This window comes from Coturnix japonica, chromosome 13 (genome assembly GCF_001577835.2).
Source record: "Coturnix japonica isolate 7356 chromosome 13, Coturnix japonica 2.1, whole genome shotgun sequence".
Lineage (NCBI taxonomy): Eukaryota > Metazoa > Chordata > Aves > Galliformes > Phasianidae > Coturnix > Coturnix japonica.
This window is the reverse complement of record NC_029528.1, coordinates 14,734,197-14,751,064: the sequence shown is the minus strand read 5'-3', so window position 1 is coordinate 14,751,064 and position 16,868 is coordinate 14,734,197. Positions and strand designations below refer to the sequence as shown.

General features: G+C 47.9%; 1 protein-coding gene across 2 annotated transcripts; it reads right to left on the bottom strand.

Annotated features, from left to right (window-relative positions):
* Positions 1–2,771: 2,771 nt before the first annotated feature.
* HDAC3 (histone deacetylase 3) lies at positions 2,772–16,579 on the bottom strand. Of its 2 annotated transcripts, XM_015875986.1 has the most exons (15): positions 16,428–16,579; positions 16,149–16,231; positions 11,505–11,647; positions 10,215–10,296; positions 9,004–9,060; positions 8,852–8,907; positions 6,546–6,679; positions 6,211–6,291; positions 6,059–6,132; positions 5,755–5,819; positions 5,353–5,442; positions 5,172–5,230; positions 4,688–4,767; positions 4,146–4,303; positions 2,772–3,971 (listed from the first exon to the last, which is right to left on the bottom strand). In XM_015875986.1, the coding sequence occupies exons 1-15, from the start codon at positions 16,480–16,482 to the stop codon at positions 3,902–3,904; spliced, it is 1,287 nt and encodes a 428-aa protein (XP_015731472.1). In that variant the 5' UTR covers positions 16,483–16,579; the 3' UTR covers positions 2,772–3,901. The 2 variants fall into 2 exon arrangements, with proteins under 2 accessions (XP_015731472.1, XP_015731473.1); XM_015875987.2 differs by lacking the exons at positions 16,149–16,231; positions 16,428–16,579 and adding an exon at positions 12,018–12,037.
* Positions 16,580–16,868: the final 289 nt, after the last annotated feature.

Below are 16,868 nucleotides of genomic sequence, written 5' to 3'. Positions count from 1 at the left end.
TTTGCCATAGAGCTCATTGAAAGTCGGTTCCAGGTATACAGACACCACCAGCACCTGTGGTGGACAAAAACCATCAGCTGCTGAAACACAAGCTGAACTTTGGATGTATCTGGGTTGGCACAAGGAGTTGCTGGACAGTCCAACAGACTGAGAGCTGTGTGTGCTTCTGGAATCCTTGTGCCAAGAGACTGCAGCTTCTAGGATCTGTGGGTTTTGTGTTGAGGCCTCAAACCCTTCCCTACAGTAACTCAAAGGCACAGACACCCCTTCTGCAGCCATGGTGCAGGAAGAAAGGCTCCAGGCCTCCTCTGAGAACACACCATCCCCCAGCAGCACCATCCCCAAAGCCCTAATAGAGAACACAGGCTCTGATAAGAACTAATAATAAAAAGTGAATATGAAATCAGATCTTCAAACTGAATCAACCCACAAGCCAAACTATCTGTATGTCGATAACGTCATATGGCAACGCACAGAGTGCAAGTTGTGCAGCACAGGGTCTGTATTAATACCAGTGTGAAATCCTGACCTGATGCATGGTGAATTATTCCTACAAGTATGGAAAAGGGAGCCCAGGTCAGGGCAGAGAGCAAAGCTGTCCTGCCAGAAGAAACTCCAGACTCTCTGTCCTTATGCCTGGCAGTGAGCACATCTGTTGTGTGTGAGTGCTCCTGGACAAGAAGAGAAGAGGGACATCTCTGCTCCTTTTCAGTGCCACTTGCCAGCTGACAATGGCCCAAGTTAATGGCAAAGCAAAAACATAAGGTTCTCTGACAAAACACAAAGGTTTGGGCTGGGAAAAGAAAGGAAGCTTTGCATAGAGCAGGCACTGCAGGGAGAGGGTTCCTGCAGTAAGGCATTGGTGGGCATGGGAAGCAACACCTGCTGATGCCCTGCTTACCTGAAGGGAAGTGAAGAGTGTGTGTGCAGGCTTCCATCAAAGCTCAGGGTGTCTCAGTGTTGTGGCCTCCCTGCATGACACCCAGCAGGAGATAAATGGAGGACTATTAAGTTGGAAGGATCACTGCGTCCACTCCCTGGCTCCAGCAGCACCACCCAAGTCCTGTGGCTGAGAATGGTGTCCCAATGCTCCTCGAGTCCCATCCACTCTGCAGAGCCTGTTCCATACCTAATACATACGGAAAGAACTTTTTCCACAGCATTTTAGCTTCTAACCTAATGCAGAAAGTGACTGCATGCACCTGAATGCATTATTTGGAGCAGCTCCTGAAAGTGAAGCCCCCAGGCACCAACACAGCAGGGCAGAGGATGTGCTGGGCCAGAGAAAGGCACCAGTACATCCCGGTAAGCAAACTGCTCCAGTGCAACCTGCTGGCAGAGCACTGGGAACCCCCTCTGCCAGGCTCTGCAGGTGCTGTACACGGTGCTGGCACTACCAGGGTGCCTAAAATCCACACCTAGGGTTGGAAAGTTACCCTGATCAGCATGAATTAGGGCTGCAAACTCCATTCTGCAGAGGGAGCACAGAGCTTCCATTCAAACCAAGAGATCCATGTGCCACCTGGCGTCCAACAGCAGCTCTGCACTGTGACCCGAATTGCTGAAACACCGGTATTTAAACGAGTGGAAGTGATAGAGGACCCACCCAACCCAAACTGCTCTGGGATTCTATCACAGCCCTGTGTCCTGCTGGGGGTGCAGCAGATGGGGAATGTGCTTTTAGGGGTGCAGGGTGGCTGTGGCTGGGCAGCACTCACACAGTGCAGCGCAGGGAGAGCAGCCACAGCCATCCTGATAACTGGGCTGGAAACTCATTGGTGACATTTCCAGGTCTATTTCTGAAGGTGTGACAGTGTATGTAGGACAGAGCGCTCTGATGCTCTCTGAAAGATGAGGTATGAGCTGCTCCTGGCAGCAGCAGGTCTCAAGGTGACACCAGCTACCGTTCTGCCCTTACAATGTACATCATAGGATCATAGAATAACAGAATGGTTGGGTAGGAGGGGACCTTACAGCCCCCAGTGCCATCCCTGCTGTTAGTTGGGTGCCCCCCACCAGCTCAGACCGACCGGAGCCCACCCATGGCTACAGCCCAGAGCACAGAGCACGGGACAGCAGAGGAAAGGAGACAAAACACAGAGCTTTCAGAAACACACACAAGGGTCAGTGGTCTGGGAAGGTTCAGATCCTCTTCCCTATCGATCCCCACTTATTTCAATATAACAGAGCAACCTGGAAGCTCAGCATCCACATTCAAAGTGGAAAGGAAAAACGGGGATAGAATAGATAACACTGAGGTAGGGAAATAGCAGCCCTATGGAGGATTGTGGTGGATGTGGGACATTGCTCTTAGCACAGTGCAGTGCATCCATCCCAACCTGACTCACTCTCCAAGCAGAGAGCAGACTTCACTATGGACTATTGAACTGGTGCCATCAAAAGCCTAAAAAGGGTGATGGTGGTGAGAGTCTGACAAGGTGCAGAGCAGTGTTTAAATGCAGGTCTCACCTTGGTCCAGCTTGGTCTGTATAACCATCTCTGTTGGAGACCAAGGATGTGCCTGAAGAACACAGGAGGAGCAGCCTCTCATGGAGTGTGCAATGTAAAGAATCTACACTTAAAACAAGGTATTTACATGGACTCTGCAGCAATCTGGTCAGCTCTCCCTGTTCCAGAGGTATAAGCAGGAGCAGCCATAAACCCAGGACCCAGGGCTCCCCTCACTGCACTCCAGCTCACAATATGCAGCAGTGTACACTTGAAGGAAGACAGGAGTCAAAAAAGGCACAAGCATTAAACAGACAAACAGATCAGGTAAGAAAAATACTGCCTCTTCATTTAATGTTTAAAGACATCAGTAAACAAACAGAACAGTACGTACAGTAAGAGGCTGAACCCCTCCCCTCTCCCCATACAGCACCCTCCAAACCACGAGAGGACCAGGTGACAGTGCAGGAGAAGGAGCAGCAAAGTCTGGAACCTGGGAAACCTCTGCTGTGTGAGGACAAAACAGGACCCATAGGAAGCAGCCTCCCTCACCCGTGAGCAGTGAAATCTCTGGGGCACAGTCAGGAGGGGGGGGGTGGTTTTTGCTCCCAGTGAACAGCCCAAGTTTCTAGCAAACACACCTGTGAACTTGGAAAACACAGCTTGGAAGCTACGTTAGAGCTGTGAGACACACTGCGTGCTGATCTTGGCAACCAAATCGCTGTTTCACAGTGATTTTAACCTTTCAAAGAATTAAAAAGGAAAAAAACAGAGTTAGGTCCAACTTGGCAAAGTGTTGTGTTACCCATTTGCAAGTGCAAAGCTGAGGACAGGGAAAACGAACAAGACTACACTGCATACATTCTTACACCCTGCTCCAACCATGCTCCTGATCCCTACCCCAGAACTGGCCTTGTCTTCTTGAATGGTTTTCCTTGAGCTGTGGAGCAGCAGATGGGTAGAAAGGATATGAAGAAGCAAAGTCTCGGCGCAGGCTTCAAGAGGACAAACGAGTGGGTACTTGAGCAGGGGGCTGGGGATGGTGGGATGTGGCAGGTGTGATGCTGACGAGGCAGAGGTTTTAGGCACAGACACTTCAGCTCCCACCTTTCTGGCAGGAGCCTGCACGGGAGCTGAAGAAGCTGACTGAGTGGGTTCAGAAGGCAGCTGTGTGGCTGCCAGCCAGTCCATGGCATGGGTCCGAGTGCTGCTTCAATTTCCATTTCCCAGATGGTGACGGGTGGAACCGTGATGCATGGTGGAAAGTAAGGAACGTTTCACTGCTCTCTGCCTTGCAGGGAGCAGAAGTCTGCGGTGGTGCTGTTTTCTGCTGCCACCACATGCAGTCGAATATGAAAGGAGGGCTCACTGGCTCCCATGCAGCCCAGTTAACCACACCAGCGTCCAACATGGCAACCCCCCATGGTCCAGAGTTCAAAGTCCATTAGATTCCTCAGATCTCAACATCACTCTCTTTGTCATTATCATGGTCACCATCATAAAACTCGTTGGCAGCTTCAGGCCTGGGGTTGGAAAAAGACAATATCAGTGAGGAGAGCCCTGACAGAGAAAAATGCCTACAAAAAGGTCAGAAAATGCCCTGCACCCACACACCACATGGACTGTTTTACATTTACAGAGAGGAACCTGCAGGGCCAGAAAGGAAAGCTCATCTCACCAGAACATCAGAGCTGTACCTGCTGTAGTTTTCCTCAGAGCCTCTTTCCTCTGGGTCAGGTTCATCTGTGCGATCGTAGCTCAGCAAGTCAGAAGGGACATCATGGATCTGCACGCTGGGAGCATGGTTCAACATCTTCAGATTCTCAAATATTGTCTGCCTGATCTGATCCAAGTACTGTACAGAAAAACACAGAGAGGGATCGTCACCAGCAGATCTGATGCTTCACTCAGAGCCACAACAGTCAGCTCTACTGCCTGCCTACATCATCTGTGTGGTGGCCATGAGAAATGCCTTTGTGCAGAAAGCTATTCAGCAGAGCAGAAGAGATGGGAAAGTTAATTCAATCACTGAGGCTCCAGCACTCAGAAAAAAGTAGGACAATCCAGCAGAGTTCAGAAATATTATAGACCCTTTGAGACTTTCTGTTGTGCCAGAGCAAATGTATTTGCTTTTCTCTATCAGCTTTCTGCAGCCACAATTCCTAGCCTGGGCTCCATCTCATTTTGCAGGATAGAGCATCTACCACAAGGTTCTGGGGCCAGACATGCAGGCACTCACCTGCCTGGAGTTCTGATTTTCTATCCTTGTACTGACGTCAGGATGAAGAGTGAAATCTGGAGCGAAGTATTCAAAGTACTCTGTGAAAGCATGAGCAGGATTTAAAGCAGGAGGGCAAAGGAGTCAGTCAGCAGATGCAGAGCTCTGTAGGGAAGCAGAGCTCACCCTCCCACCTTGCTAGAGGTAACCAGACCCTATAAACCACAGTGATGTACAACTCTGCAACTGCAAAAAATTACATGAAATGAGAGTCAGCAGAAGTAATGCTCGAGTCATTGAAGTGATCCAAACAAAATGCTGAGCAGACACATCCTTACTGCATCAGATAAGCCTACAAAGGGGAGATGGAAGGGAATCAGGACTAAGTAAGGTTAAAAAGTGTTGTCTCTTTGGCCCTGGTCAACACAGAATGAAGTGCTAAGTCTTATGCTGATACAACTGCTTTAGCTCAACTAATAAGGAAAACAAGGGAACCTGAACTTACCACTATATGGGAGCTCCTCACTAATTGCTTCATCTACAAGCAACGATGTTTCGTAAGTCCTGAAAAAAAACCAAAAACCAGATTAAGATGAGCTCAGTCCAGAGAAAGCAACAGGGTGCATGTAGGGACAAAGCCCACAGCAAATGCCTCATCAAATATACAACAGGCCCATAAGACTCACCAGCACCGTGCCACATTGCGGACTGTGTAACCGCCTCCTCCCAGCACCAGTAAGGGGATGTTGAAACTCTTTACGTACTCCACACACTCCCTAGAAACCCCAAAGAAACACATCAGAGCTGCTACCTGCAGCACACATTCACATGCCCAAAGTTTCACTGTGTGTTCATTCACCACCACGGCTGGTGTGACAAACATGGGGCTCAGGGCTCCTACTCAGGTCCTGAACCATGTGCTACTCTGTGAACTACTGCTTTTCTACAAAGCCCCATTATGAGAGTCTCTGTCACACAGCAGTTTAAAGCAAAGTTGGTGCAGCTGGAAGGCCAAAGTCAAAGCTCAGGTCTTACAATGCAGGACCACCTGCAGTCCTTTTGCTGTGTCCCAACCCTGCTGTACTTACCCATGTCCTCTTATACTGAGGTTAAAGCAGCCCAAACGGTCACAACCCAGAGAATCCGCACCACACTGGGGAAGAGAAAAAGAACAATTGAATTTTGGCTAGATAGGCATTGATTTCCAGACACACATTGGCATCCCTACCCCTCTGCCAACTGCATTCAGCAAAGGTGATTTCAGCCAGCAGTTCAGATGGGTCACACCAACCCTGACCTCCCAGGAACAGAAAGTAACATGTTTGAGAAATGGCCCTTCGAACTACAGCCACTGACAAGAACGTGCATGTGCACAAAGGCTTATTTCCTTACCTGCAATACGATGCAGGTGGGCTGATAGTAATCTACCACCTGGTTAATGACTGGTTGGAAGAGGTGTTTATAACCTTTGGGGAGAAAAATAAGTTTGTCATGGCTCTGGAGAAAAGGATCAAAGAACATTTGGGCAAGGGACACCAACTTACTTTGGTCATCGATACCATCTCGTAGAGGCACGTTGAGACAATAATAACGACCGCTCTCCGCACCAACTTCATACATGTCCCCTGGCCAAGGAAAGACAGAAGAGTCACAACAGCCCTAAGAGGAGCCAGAAGGCCAGATCTGGTCTGTTAACCCAGCTACAATCTCTTTACTACAAAGAATTATAGTTCTGTTCCTCTCTAGCTGCTTCTCCATGCCCCTCCTTCCAACATTTGTCCCTGTAGTTCTATAATCATTTTAGACCCCTAAACACCAGCAGCACTTTTGAAGGACTCTGAAACAAGGCCAAGTTCACACAGCAAAGAAAGCTACATACCTGTACCAGGAAAGAAATAGTTGCCATATTTATGAAACGACACGGTCATGACACGGTCTGTCAAGTAGAAAGCTTCCTGCACGCCATCTCCGTGATGGATATCAATATCAATATACAGAACACGTGGGTGGTATCTAACAGAAACAGGAGGAAAAACAGCATTATTGTTTGCTATACGCTCAACCACACCTTTATCCATATGCCTCAGTGCTATGAAAATCACCACTGAAGTCTACCTGCAAGTCCACCCACCAGAAGATCTGATCTATCTCATACCAAATAGCTTTAGGTATGTTACATTTATACACAGCATCAACTTAAGCACCCACCCCACTAAAGCATTTTCTTCTGCTGAGCCTGGAAAGAGTCCGTAGAACAAAAAGTTTTCAGACAGGGCCAGAAATACTTTGGAAACCACAGAAAGAGAAACTAATTTTAACCACAAGGGTTAGAAAGCTGCGTGTTGTGTTGTGTTCTCCCCACCCCCCACAACCTGCCAGTTAGTCAATTGTTAAGAACTCCAAGAATGTTTAAACACATCTGGAAATAAATGGTAAGCTAACCAAGGAATGCTCACTGCCTCCTCGTGCCAGAGCACTGGAAGCACTGTGTGCACATTGGTTACTACCAAAGCCACCAGGCTGGGCTGCAGAGGCTGCCTTGTGCCATCTGCTGAGGAACTCAGGGCAGAGTGTTGTCATCCCCTCAGGACAAGCATCATCCTTGAGGCAACATTGTGAGGATGGTGAGGGACTGATTAACAACAACACTGATGGGGGGAAGCACTGAGCACAGTGGGAGTCAGAACAGACGTTTAGGTATAGATGGGAAAAGGGTCACTGGGCTCTTTGGCACAGCCACTCAAACAGGCATTTCAGGCATGACATTTACCAGCCTGCTGGGTCACAAAGACAGAGGAGGAAGAATGGGAGATCGTTGGAAATAAACAAACTGGTGTAATGGTCAAAGCTGACATGCAGGTGACAGCACTGGTACTGTCAAGCACTGGAGACATGGCACTAAGCCACAACCTGCCTATCAGCACAAGAACTGCCTGCTCAGATGCAGAGAACTCCCACAGCTTTTCCTAAGGAAATGCTACATCTGGTCAGTCCCCAAGGAGCAGTGGATCTGGCATGCATGCAAAAACCTTAGCAGGAGGGACATGAAAAAACAAGACAGCACTGAAACAGAGAGCAGAAAAGCATGGCTTACACCATCTGTCTGCTGGAAGCAGAGTGTTAAGTGTGTCTGCAGTGACCTAATCATGCTGGTTGATGGCGCTGAGCCATGCTGATTAGCAGAACAGCACCTCATCTCAGCCTCCCATAGACACAAAAAGTCATAAAATTGCCCTATTTATCCTATAGGCAAATGATGGCAGAGAACAAGGGGCTGCATAGACACAGCCTTTGTGTAAAGGGAGGAAAGGACTTTTTCAAAATCATGGAACAAAAGAATAAGGACACAACATAATCTCCCATGAGGAGTAATTGAAACCTCTAGTGAACAGGACTCATGTGAGACAAGAAAACAGGCGTGCACAGATGCAAAAGTGAAGACCTGAGGTCCCAAACTCAAAATAAGGAAGGCTGACAGAAAGTTAGGAGGTATAAGAATCCCCAGTATGTCCCAACAGTCTGACTTTGCAAGTGAGCAAGCTTGCCATCAGTCACATCACTATTTTCCAGTCAACCAACCAGAATCATCAAGTCTTTTCTTTTTTGGTTTAATTCTGCAAGATCTTGCCTCAGATTCAATGATAAGCAGGGCACCTGAGAATATGAAAAATACACCACTGACTAATCCAAGCAATGTACAGTATTTCTCTCTTCCTTCTGTTCCGATTTTACTGTTTTCTGAAGAAAAAAATTAACTCTATTCAAAGCAAGCATCCTTTGATCATTTGTGTTACCCAAGTTCTGTTCTTAATCCAGTCAAGCAAGTCAAGAAAAATGCAAGCCATTTAACTCTCCTGTGAGCCATACTCTGCTTTTACCTATAAAAGACTCACTGAGACAAAAAGGCAGCGAGCCAGGAGACCCTGAAATGGCTGTTTCACAGATGGATGAGGAGAAATGCAACTGAACTTCTCCAGATCAATCAGGCAGCAGAATAATAAAGTTGGAGTCAGATATTCTAATTCTTAAGACTCCTTGTGTGTAAGGAAGAGATCAGGCCAAGAGACTGAGTCCTTCTTGGACTCCAATAAGGAACAGCCACCAGGCAGATGAGGGAGAGGTTCAACACAGAGAGGGAAGTCACACACCAGCCAAGACAGTAGTGCACTTGCCCCACGTCCTTACTTGAGCAGCTCCAGGATGCCAATTACTATGTCGTTGACGTAACAAAACCCAGAAGCCTGCCACACAGAGAAAACCAGACAGCATTAGAAATAGATCAACAGAGAACAACAGGTGCAAAAACCATAAAGGAGGATGCAGATACACCTCATTACCTCAAACTTCTTGGCATGATGTAGGCCCCCTGCCCAGTTTATTGCAATATCACAGATCTGAAAGGAAAGATAAGTCACTTTAACACGACAGTACAGTTACATCAACTCTGCATCCATTATGATAGTCAGAAGGGACTCTGGCCAGTGCAGCACTGTGGCCCACATACACCTCTCTGCCCACTGCTTCACCCATAGAGGCCCTTCCAAAGATGCTCATTAGCCCAAGCAACAATAGATTAGCTGTGTGCTAATCATTCCCCTTTCAATTAAGAAAAGACCAGCTTCCCTCCAGAACCAGGCAAAACACTTGGCACATGCAGCTTTTTCCCGTGTTTGCCTGCTATGCTCATTAGACCTTTCCCAGAAGCATTCTCTCTCTGAAAGACTCACACCTCTGGAGCTTTGTTTGATATCCTCCCCAGCAGACCTCTTCTTCAGACCTACTGAGTGGTCCCATTTAATGCATTTTCATAGCAGACACCTAGCAGCATTCTGGACATCTCTCAGCAGGTGAGTTTCTTTGAAGAACACAGGCTTATTGTTGTACAGTGCTAAAAGCACTTCTGGATTTACTATGCACAGTATTAGCAAGCTGTGACTCTCTCTGTATTCAACAGCTAAATGATTGTGAAGGCATATGAGGAGCAGCTGAAGGAATTGGGGCAGATCAGCCTGGAGAAGAGGATGTTTGGGACAGAACTCATCACTCTATACAGCTACTTGAAAGGAGGATGCAGCAAGGAGATAACAGTCTCTTTTCTCAGGTAACAAGTGATAGGATGTGAGGAAACAGCCTCAAGTTGCACCAGGGGAGGTTTAGATTGGATATCAGGAAGAATTTATTCACAGAAAGAGTGGTCAGGTAGGGAGCAGGCTGCCCTGGGAGGCAGGGGAGTTTCCATTCCTAGAGATATTGAAAAGACTTGTGGATGTGGAGCTTAAGGATTTAGTTTAGTGGTAGACTTGCATTGTTAGGTGAACAGTTGGACTTGATAATCTCAGAAGTCTCTTCCAAGTTAACTGAGTTTATAATTTTGTCATTGTAATGACATAGGAATGGTCTTAACCTTTACAGTCATATAGTGGAAAGAATTTACACTGCAAAAAAGCATAGTTTGCTACATTATTATACTAAACACATTCATGTCATTGAACTGATAGCCAGTTGTTTCCTACCAGTGTTTCAAAGACAAGCCCATCAGCTCTGTTACCTTGTTGTTCAGCTGCGTTGCTCCCTGCAAGGAGGCCCCAGTGTAGCGAGAGCAAAACTCAAAGAGCCCTGGAAACACTGGGCTGAAAAAGAAAAAAAGAAGTCATGATTCAAACAAAGGACATCTTCTTATTCCTCCACACGCCTCCCAAGCAAAGCCAGTCCTGAGAGCTCTCCTCTGCCACAACACACCAGCATCTGTCTTGCAGCCCTGCTGATGTGTGTCCAGAGCTGGGATATGACTTGGGAAGGAGGACAGGTCTGCCCCATGCTATCTTCCTTTATCAGCATTGAGAAGACCCTGCCCATTCCCCTTCCCAACTCACAGCACAGGATGCAATATACAGTAAGTGGATGTGAATGCAGCTCTTACAGCAGAGCTGAGGCAGGACCAAACCCACCATGCAGAGCCAATAAATGCACCAGGATCTCTAAGAGGGTATAGAAACAGAAGATGTGGTGCCCATGTGCCACTAACTCACAAGTATCACATCACAAACATTATACGTGGACAAATAATAGCTTAGAGACTTTTATTTCCCCCCCTGTATTCTTGTAAGTGGTTTCTGATCAAAGTAATGTTGCACAACAGCCTTCTGATTCCCAGTCTAAATATTAAAAACCCGGCTATCCCAATACCTTACTGGGATAACACTGTTCTTTATCTAATGTCACTCCTCTCACATTAGTACTTACAGCTTTCCCTTCCAAAGAATAGAAAAGAACAGTCTTATTCTCTGACAGCCATTACTTTCCTCAGACAAGGCATACTGTGCACTTCCTCGATCACATACAGCCCTTCTACACACTTCTGTCAAGGTTTGCCTCTCACAGATGTGAAAGACTGGAACTGAATATTTGTAACAAGCTCTCATGTGAATATAGAAGCATTAAACTCTCCTCAGTTCTACCTGAAAATCAGGCTCTCAGAGCTACCTTGCACTTAACATGCACATATTAAGGTAGCTAAAATAGGCAACAGTTTAAAAAAATAGATATATAATATTTTCAAGAAGAACAGGAGGTTCTGCAAGAACAAGCGGAGTCACAGTCTCTAACATAACCAGTTTAGGATGTAAATGCAGATCTAAAAGGAGGATGATAAGATATGAAGAGAAGGGGAAGGAATTGAGGAGGTTGCAATAATCTGCTATGCTCAAGAAGGGCATGCACCTCATTCTGCTTAAAAAATAAGAACCAGTACACACTACAATAGTTCTCCAGACACAAACAGTGCAAGATCACAGCAGCATTTCCACCCCCAGGTTCACAGGAGGCACAGAGCACTCACCAGTCATCGCCCACATTGAAGGCATTGAGGCTTTTGGTGAAGCCCTGCATGTTGTTGGGACTCACTCTCTGCAGGAAGTCTATGTAGTCCTCGGAGTGGAATCTGCACATGTCATGCTGCGATGCCTGGTATGGCTTGAAAACCTTCAAGAGAAAGACAAGACTTACATGCTGTCCAAAGCTGTGTTTGCTTTGACTGTAAGAAACCTCAGGCTGACAAATGACCCACACAAAGTGTATCTAAAAGTGTTCCAGTACACCAGCTTCCTGATATTCACGTTCATTGACATGCAACATTCCATAAAGCCTGTTTCCCAACAGATTCCTATCTTTTAGCCATAACTGCAACTCCAGTCCTTCATAATAACTGCAGCTTCTCCTATACACTCTCTGATCCCTTTTTTCCAACACTATCCCCCCTCGCTTTGGTTGGACAAATGGCAAACCAGCAAAAATAAAAGGCAGTCGAATCCAAACTTCAGCTCTGTCCTCATGGGGAGCACTACTGCCTCACCAGTCACAACATCCTGATGTAATGGAGGTTCCAACCCTCCATCACAGCCGCCTCCAGGGGCTGGTAAGTTCAGACATTCATTTGAAGAAGGTTCTTAGGCAGATGGAACATTTGCATAAGCTTTGTTTCCTTTGGAAAGTCAGCTAAAAACAGTCACGTGGCCGGATGGATTCGAACTAAAGTTCTCATGACAACACACATTTGCCAGTTTGGCACTTAACACGCATACCTCAATAAACAGGAAGTTAAAAATCAACACCACATACCCAAAAAGGGGAAATTAAAGCTACACTGAAAGCAGTAACAAAATCTTCCATCTTTCAAAGCTTGTCTTAATTAAAGCACACTCTCCAGAGGGAGAACATGCTGGGGCAGCTCCCACAGCGCACCTCCCTTGGGCCAGGCAGGACCCTGGATACTTTTCAGAAGTAAAATACAACCTAACAAACATGACATCTCCTTTACTGTGCAACTGTACTGCTCAGCATGAGGCACGGTGCTTTCAATGTGAATGTGTGGAGCTCTGCTCCTCAGAGGCTGCTGCCTGAGACAGCTGGAGCCAGGAGGGTGGGACCAGCAGGTGGGGCTGGACCCCCACAAGGACTATCAGGAATCCTGATGACTGATCACCTCAAGACCACAGTGTCACAGAAAAGAAGAGACACTCACAGGACATTAAGAGGTGCTCTTGGATAAAAAACAACCAGGGGGAGCAGAAAGGAGGGATGAAAAACAACAAAAAAAGACAACATCAAAAGCTTCCAGACCTACTTGCTGTTGGTAAAAGTGGAAAGCTGCCTCTTTTCCCCTCATCTTGCCCTTCACTCACTGCAGCCATAACCCCAGGCACCTCCCTGAGCATGCCTGGCACTCAGCCCCTCGCTCAGCCAGCTCAGCACAAAGCTCTCCTGGTTTTGCTGAGTGACCGAGTTCCATCTGTTCCCACAGGATCCAGCAGCTTCCAAATGCAGCATAGGAAAGGCAGCAGGAACACACAGCAGAAAAAGCAGGGAATCATAGAATCACTCAGGTTGGAAAAGACCTAAAAGATCATCAAGTCCAACCACAGCCTAACCATAGTACCCTAACTCCAACAACCCTCCGCTAAATTGAGGCAGAGAAAAAGCCTCAGAGTGTGGAAGGAGAAAAAAGAGCAGGTTTTGCTGGGGCAGGAGATGGGGACAAGAAAATCAAAGGAAGGGAAAGGCCACATGGCAGGGTGGGTGGCAAGGACCAGGAGTTCCACTGGGAAGAGAGAGCTGATATTAAAGGGGGATAGAGCATCCCCTCCAGCCTGCATTCCATCACTGTGCCAAACAGGGATTGGCTTCCCAGTGACTGGCCAAAGAAGTCAGCATACACCAGTGTGAGGATGGACCCTGCATAGGGCTCAACTCTCAGCAGCTGCTGATTAATACACCTGCAAAAGCTCCTACAATGGCAGCAGAAAAATCCAAAGGATGCGATGTTACTGAACACCAAACTGCAGGAGTAACACTGAATGCACAAGGGAGCTTTTTTAATACTTCATCATTCTGAATTAATTGCAGATCTTGCATCACGGAGCAGTTTCACCGGCCCATTTTAGCATCTCCTTTTTAAAAATTGATGCCGTGTGTTCATTTTGGGACAGCTCATTTTCTATTTCCTCCCACTCAATCCCCAGGTCTCTCACCACAGAGTGCTCTGGCAGTGGAACAGCTTGAACTTGAGCCCACGCCAAATGCCAGGCACTCAGAGCGCTAAAAGATCATGTCAAAATGGTGTGGCACGTTTAAAGAAGCTGAGATCCAGTTTTCCTGCTTGCATTAATTTGTCTGCTCACACTTTGCTACCCTGCCTGCAAGAATTTTGCACCTTGTCCTGCAGACACCACGCCAGAGCAAGATGTGCCAGAATCAACACCACTGCTCTCCCGTGCTCACAGTAACACAGCTCTGGTTTTAGTATCAACTGATTCCTGAGTGCTTGAACAAGTGTCCTTTGAGGACAGGCTTTCTCTGCTATCACAGTCAAACACCCCGTCAGTTCCTTGTAAGTGCAGTGACAGCTTTAATGCTGTGGAAGAGGAAGGCTGGGGAGCTGTCAGCAGTGTGGAGGTTCCTGGCATAGCTGGAATGACTGTTATTTGCACAAAGCTGTCAGAGGAATGTGCACTTGCATCAGCATAATCTCCTGGTCACTGAGTTCAGACACCAGTTACAGGGAAGTTGCTGGTTTGGAGTGTCACAGAGAGCATGGCCTAACTGCAACGGGACAGAGGAATGCAGATGGGGTGTGTGAGCACACAAAGGAAGAGACAGCAGCAGCAGCATCCCCATACCTTAAAGTAATGGTTTATCCCTTCTGTGCTATGTGAGATGATGCCTCTGACAGAAGTGCTTTTCAGTCCTTTTAAAGAGGTAACACCCACAAGAGGACACCTTGTATGTACATGGAAACAAGCAAGTACATTTGCATACAGATACACACAACTAGAAAGGCACGGAGCTGAAGCATACAGCCTCATGGAGAGCAGCCTTTCCCCAGGGCACGTGAAGCAGACGACGGGCTCTGGGGACAAGGAGCAGCCAGACCTGGGTTGTGAATCAGACACTGTGACCTGGATCTGCGCCACTTGGCACAGGAATCAAACCCCTAAGCAGCCAAAACAGTTCAGATACAATCCCTCAGAGCTGAGGTGCCAATAAGCCAGCTAAGAACAAAGGAAGCAGCCCCAGCGCATTCAGCAGCTCAGACAAAGTATTCTGCAGGTTGAAATGTACAGCAGCCATCTCAGAAGCATCGAGCAGGCACATGCTTCTCAGCACCCCTGCCTCACTCCTGTACTGTGAGACATAGCAGCCCGTACTGCAGAGCTTTCTTTGCTCTGTACTAGAGAACAGACAGCAAAGTGAACAAGGATTCACAGGAAAGGGGCTGAGCTCAACGCCCCTTATGCCAAGTGAAACAAAGTATTTCACCATACGGGTACCACACATTTGTGGTGAGATTCCTTTCCTCTCTTGAGATATAAAAAACCAGTAGCTTTCTTTTTGATCATCACTAGATGTTGACTATGTTTTTACAGGATTACACAGCTCAGCATTCAGGAGAAAAAACATCTCCCCAATCATAACATCAGTAAAGCGTTGGACTATGTTGAGTGAACTGGCTGGGTTGCAAGGATGTTAAAAGACATGTATGAAGCATGGAACAGGATGAACAAACTCCATTCAGGCACTAAGATGGAGCCATCAGCCTCCGGAGGGCTTTTTTCTATCAGCTTATGATAACAAACAGCCCATGCTGACTACTGGCTCTGCCTAGAGGCAGCTCCAGGCCCATTAGTTTGACACCCATTAGCACCAGCTAGAAACAGCTCAGCACAGCACTGACAGGCAGCTGTGACACCATGCCCTCAGAGCTCAGGCAGGCCCAGACTTATAGCCACATCTATGAGCAGGCTGTGACCTGCTGGGTCCAGTATCACAGAATTACCAAGGTTGGAAAAGACCTAGAAGATCATCTAGTCCAACCATTACCAATACTTCCCAGCTAAATCATATTCATCAACACCACATCCAAGCGTTTCTTGAACACTCCCATGGTTGGTGACTCCACCACCTCCCTGGGCAGTGCATTCCAATGCCTCACTACCCTTTCTGAGAAGTAATACTTCCTAATATCCAGCCTGAATCTCCCCTGGTGTAGCTTAAAAACATTCCCTCTAGTTCTATCACTGATTACACGATAGAAGAGGCCAACCCCCAGCTCACTACAACCTCCCTTCAGGAAGTTATAGAGAGCTATAAGGTCTCCCCAGAGCCTCCTCTTCTCCAGGCTGAACAATCCCAGCTCCCTCAACCTCTCCTCATACGTTCTGTGCTCCAGACCCCTCACCAGCTTTGTAACCCTCCTCTGAACGCATTCCAGGGCCTCAATGTGTTTCTTGCAGTGAGTACGGAGCTGAAGGGGACAAGAAAAACCAACTGGACGTTCAAATGGAGAACCCAGCAATGCAGGTGAAGCCTCAGCATTGAAGTACCTGGGCTTGGTACATGGGAATGAGGGACAGCAGCTCAGCTCTGTGCCTGGAGGCCCCACATCCCACCTCCCGTGCCCTGCATCCCCCCGTATTGCGATGCTTACGATCATCTTCTTGTAGAGGCCGTAGTGCAGCACCAGGCTGTGTGTGAGCGCCAGGCGGTGCGGCTTCATGGGGTGCCCGGCTCCTGCAACGAAGGGAAACCATACAGGGGTCAGGGATAGGCCCAGGTTAGGAATAGGCCCGGAGCAGGGGATAGGCCCGGAGCAGGGGATAGGCCCGAGTGTGGCACAGGCCGCTCCAGAGCACAGGTACCGCCCTGCAGCCCCCACCCCGAGCCGGGATCGGGCCCATAGCAGCTCGGTGCCCACCCAGCCCCGCACCATAATGGAAATTGCCGACGTCCGGGTCGTAGAAATAGGCCACGGTCTTCGCCATAACGAACAGGCCGCCACCACCGCCCCGCGCCCCTTTACGTCATCACTCCGCGACCTGATGGCGATTGTCTGAGCGTCAACTCTCGCGAGATGTGGGCGGTAAATGGGCGGAGATAGAGCGCTATGGGGGCGGGGCTCCATGGGGATGAGGACACTGCAGTGTAACCCTATGGGGATAAAGACTTTGGGTTTGGGGCACAATGGGGATGTAGGTCTAGGGGAATCCTGGGTCCAGAGCCAGCACATCATACCCCTGTAATGCCCCATAAGTGGTGATGGAAGGAAAGAAGGATGGGGGAGAAGCTCTATGGGATGGGGTACCCCTGTGAGGTGCCTGGCAGGAGCAGAGCTCACTCCTTGTCTGCTCCTTGTCTGCTTCCAGCTCCT

What these genes read in the sequence shown, in the direction of transcription:
- HDAC3 (XM_015875986.1), bottom strand. Translation starts at nt 16,482, where the DNA reads ATGGCGAAGACCGTGGCCTATTTCTACGACCCGGACGTCGGCAATTTC. An exon ending in CGTCGGCAATTTCCATTATG is followed by an intron (nt 16,232 to 16,427) that starts GTGCGGGGCTGG and finishes CCTTCGTTGCAG; the next exon opens with GAGCCGGGCACCCCATGAAG. An exon ending in AGATGGTATCGATGACCAAA is followed by an intron (nt 6,133 to 6,210) that starts GTAAGTTGGTGT and finishes TTCTCCCCAAAG; the next exon opens with GTTATAAACACCTCTTCCAA.